This window comes from Olea europaea, unplaced genomic scaffold (genome assembly GCF_002742605.1).
Source record: "Olea europaea var. sylvestris unplaced genomic scaffold, O_europaea_v1 scaffold11605, whole genome shotgun sequence".
Taxonomy (NCBI): Eukaryota; Viridiplantae; Streptophyta; class Magnoliopsida; order Lamiales; family Oleaceae; genus Olea; species Olea europaea.
Window position 1 is genome coordinate 1 of NW_019229007.1, and position 3,656 is coordinate 3,656.

The following is a 3,656-nucleotide window of genomic DNA, read 5'->3' on the forward strand; positions in this document are numbered from 1 at the left end:
TGTTTTTTTTTTTTTTTTTTTTTTTTTTTTTTTTTTTTTTTTAACACGAACCTCTATTAAAAAACCCTAGTGAAACACAAATTTCAAACCTAAAAAGGCCTTAGAGAACAAATTTCTTAAATCGGGAAAGCAATCATTTAACTATCTTTCTACTGTTGGAGAAAAAGAATCTAGAAAAGATCTTCACGCTTTGAAATTGATCCTGTCCGTTTAACAATTTCAAAGTTCAAAAAAATCTCCAATCTAAGTTCTTTTAAGCAATCACCGTGTTTCTAATCAACATAAAGATAATGAGCTAAACACCAGAGGATGAAAGTGTGGCAACTTACCCATACACCATAACAGGTATGAGATCCCGACCAGTTTTGGCAACAATAGGATCAAAGCGCTCCTGCAGAAGGGATTGGACATGAAAATAAATTAGAAGACTTCCTTTGGAAGTACATAAGAATATCTATGCCAAGAACACTATCCAGGTCAACAGAGTGCCAGTAATTCACAACAAATGTAAGGCCCAAATATGTGGAAGATGCAAGGAGTGGAACCCACCTAATATATTGGCTTTCTGCTCGCACAATTTGTAAAAATGCAATCAATTAGAGGAACTTACTGATATTTTGCAAATTGAATAGCAAATATTCCTATATCGAAGAATATGCAACCAAACAATATTCCATTGGAACATGCGCACTTGGTTGTGATAGAGGAAGTATAACACTATCCCATAGACATTTGATAAGTGCACTTATGAGAACTCCTCTCCTGATTTTTCCAAATGCAAAATCCTATTTAAACATTTCGGTTATATAGTAGGTTATATATTAATTCAGAAGGTCCTTGTAACTGAATACTCTACTTCAAGTTGTCAAGCATTGCTCTAATTCAAACCAAAGAAACAACTGATGTAATCAATGACTCCCACTAACCCCACACACCTTCTCTCCCTTGACAATTGAAATGTGCAGCATTCATTCCCAAGTCATATTTTGGCTAACCTAATGACTAAGCACTGCTCTACTCTGGCTCAATGTGGGGATATCCAAGGAACACATTAGCAGTTGGAAATGACAAAATTCCTTTTTCAAGCAACACCACTTTCTTAAAACCTGCAATATGTTATATGACTTCTTAAATTCTGAATTGATCAGAATCCGAAATCTATCTCAACCAATGGGACTACATTGCCGCTTCAATCAGCAAATTTTTTTATACAAATTGATGGTAGAGCATGGAGATGAATTTGGCTCTCAATCTCAATTTTGCAGAAATCTAGTCTATATATCTACAAGAGCTTAGACTCTGATCCTCAAATCTCATTTTTGCAAAAAGTAATTCCAGAAGCCATCATATTGCAATAAACTAGTAACAATTGGACTTCTGGTGCAAGTCCATGGTAACTTATGGAACATCTTTAACTTCTCAAAATAGGCTTCTGAAATCCAGAAATCAATAAGCTTGTTCTGCCAAGCACGTATATATTATTTTCAAATTCTAAAAATTTTTGCAATATGTCTCCCCACTTCCCTCCCTCCCTACCCACTCATTCATATGTATCCACTGCGTGCCCGCGCGCATGTGCGCACAGAGAATTTCTAGGAAGGGTAACAGTAGTTTCTGACAAATGAGCAACAACAAAGCAGAATTTTTCCCACCAAGAAGCAAACCGCCGGTTCAAGTTCACAACATAGACACATACTAGTTGGCTCTTGTAGTTGCAGAAGTAAACAAAATGAAAAAAATTATTTAATGAACGTGAAGTAACATCCCTATGTTCTCTTCCATCTCAATTATGTGGCGCATCAATCATGAGTTTTATTTAGCAGTTTCCCATAAAATTTTACATCGTTTAGTTAACACTCATGACAGAACAAGATCCCTAACTTTAGTTAGTATGGTGGGACAAGATTCTCAATCTGCCAAATATTCCTGCCATTCAGTCTTCAGCTATGGTTTGAAGGAACATCAATACCAAACTATAACGTGAATAAAAAATTAAGAATTCAATAAACAGAATCATAAATTGTCGACTGCCTTCAATTTTTATTGCTTAAACAAAAGGCCAGCTAATAGAACGCTCCGTACTCGAGAATACTAAATATTGAAAAGCTACTTTATACTCGGCTATTATAAATGCAGGTATTATAAATACTTGCATCGGTGTATCAATTCTACAATCATAGCCTATGTTTGATTAATGTTTCAAAACAGGCAAACCACTTTTTACCCACACATTTAATGAGATCCACAAGTACGGCTCACTTATGCACGACTAATTTCATCTATTTGAACTATTTATAAATACTTCCCAACAAGCTTATAATCCAAATTCTACCCTTTCAAGCAAAAGTTAGCAAATGTAGAAGATATTCAGCAAAAGGTAAAGAGATGCAAAAGGAAAAGAGAAAAACTTACACGAAAGATTGCTGCAGCACGGGAAAGCAGCAATAAATGCTCTGGATAGCGACTCTTTCCATTTAAAATTCGCCAGCGAATATCATTTCTATAACTATCACTTAGACCTCTCTCCGCGTGCTTCGTAGCTAGTGCAGCCAACACAGAAGCTGGAATCGCCTCAGGTCCACTGGAAGCAAAATTCTGAAGTGCCACATAAATCTTATGGCACTCATTACAACAAAACCATTTATCCTTGGGCAGTTCCTGTACCAATTTGTAAAACATCAATTAATCCCAAAGGGCCAATGATCTATACTCTGTTGAAATAAACATCTCAAACTTACTTTCAGATCACACAGCCCAGATTCCCGCAAACAACCAACATGGTATTCCTTCTCACACTACACAAGATAAAATATATTATATTAAAACACCTGAACGAGGATAACTTAGTGATGATGGAGAAAAAGATGAAGCCCAAAAAGATACATAAGTCCATACCTGATCACAGAGTATCACGGTTCGGTCATCAAAGTTCGCAGCACTAAAGTCCTGGGACCTATTGAGCATCAGAAAAGAAAATTAATGACCAAAAGATGACCACGTATGCATAGATCTATTTCAACCTTGATTGATATTTGAAGTATATATAAAATGTGTAGAAAATGATAATCAAAGAAGTATCTATCAAGCTGACAAAACTTAAGGTTAAATGGCAACTGGCAGCTTATTATAGATCAATAACCAAAAAAATTTAGTTGTATATAGAATTTCACGTTGATTCCAATCACCTAACCAATTTCTCTTACCCTTTCATTGCTTAATTCATTATTAGGCAATTATTATGTATCCACCATTCGTCATATGCCCTCTTCTGCACTTTTTGCCTTTGGCCCATATGTCTTCACACATCATTGCAAAAATTTTATTTTGGTCACTCACCAGACTAGGCTGACTATTTATACAGCTACAGCTACTAATGCTATAAAATATCATGTACTGTTTTTATTTTGGTCTACCTAGCTGAATATTTATAGAGCTACAGTTATTAATGTTATACAATATCGTGTATTCATCATTCCTCACCTGCCGCTAGGGCTGGGCAAATCTCACGAACCGAACCGAACCGAACCGAACTCGACGGTTCTTGTCAAATTAAATACCCGAACGAGTATCTAAATTGAGAACCGACTGGTATGATTCGGTTCTCAGTTCTAGACCAAGAACCGATGAACCGAATCTTTCTAACTTTTTTTTATATT

General features: G+C 35.8%; 1 protein-coding gene across 1 annotated transcript; it reads right to left on the bottom strand.

Annotated features, from left to right (window-relative positions):
• Positions 1–34: 34 nt before the first annotated feature.
• LOC111373769 lies at positions 35–3,039 on the bottom strand. Its single transcript, XM_022996332.1, has 4 exons — positions 2,896–3,039; positions 2,739–2,795; positions 2,413–2,658; positions 35–391 (listed from the first exon to the last, which is right to left on the bottom strand). The coding sequence occupies exons 1-4, from the start codon at positions 2,962–2,964 to the stop codon at positions 326–328; spliced, it is 438 nt and encodes a 145-aa protein (XP_022852100.1). The 5' UTR covers positions 2,965–3,039; the 3' UTR covers positions 35–325.
• Between the last annotated feature and the right edge of the window lie 617 nt (positions 3,040–3,656).

Bases quoted from the DNA above. Each gene is read 5' to 3' on its own strand.
- LOC111373769 (XM_022996332.1), bottom strand. From the start codon at position 2,964: ATGCTCAATAGGTCCCAGGACTTTAGTGCTGCGAACTTTGATGACCGA. The intron at 2,659-2,738 runs GTAAGTTTGAGA...AAATTGGTACAG, and splicing joins CTGGGCTGTGTGATCTGAAA to GAACTGCCCAAGGATAAATG. The intron at 392-2,412 runs GTAAGTTTTTCT...TCCCTTCTGCAG, and splicing joins GTGCTGCAGCAATCTTTCGT to GAGCGCTTTGATCCTATTGT.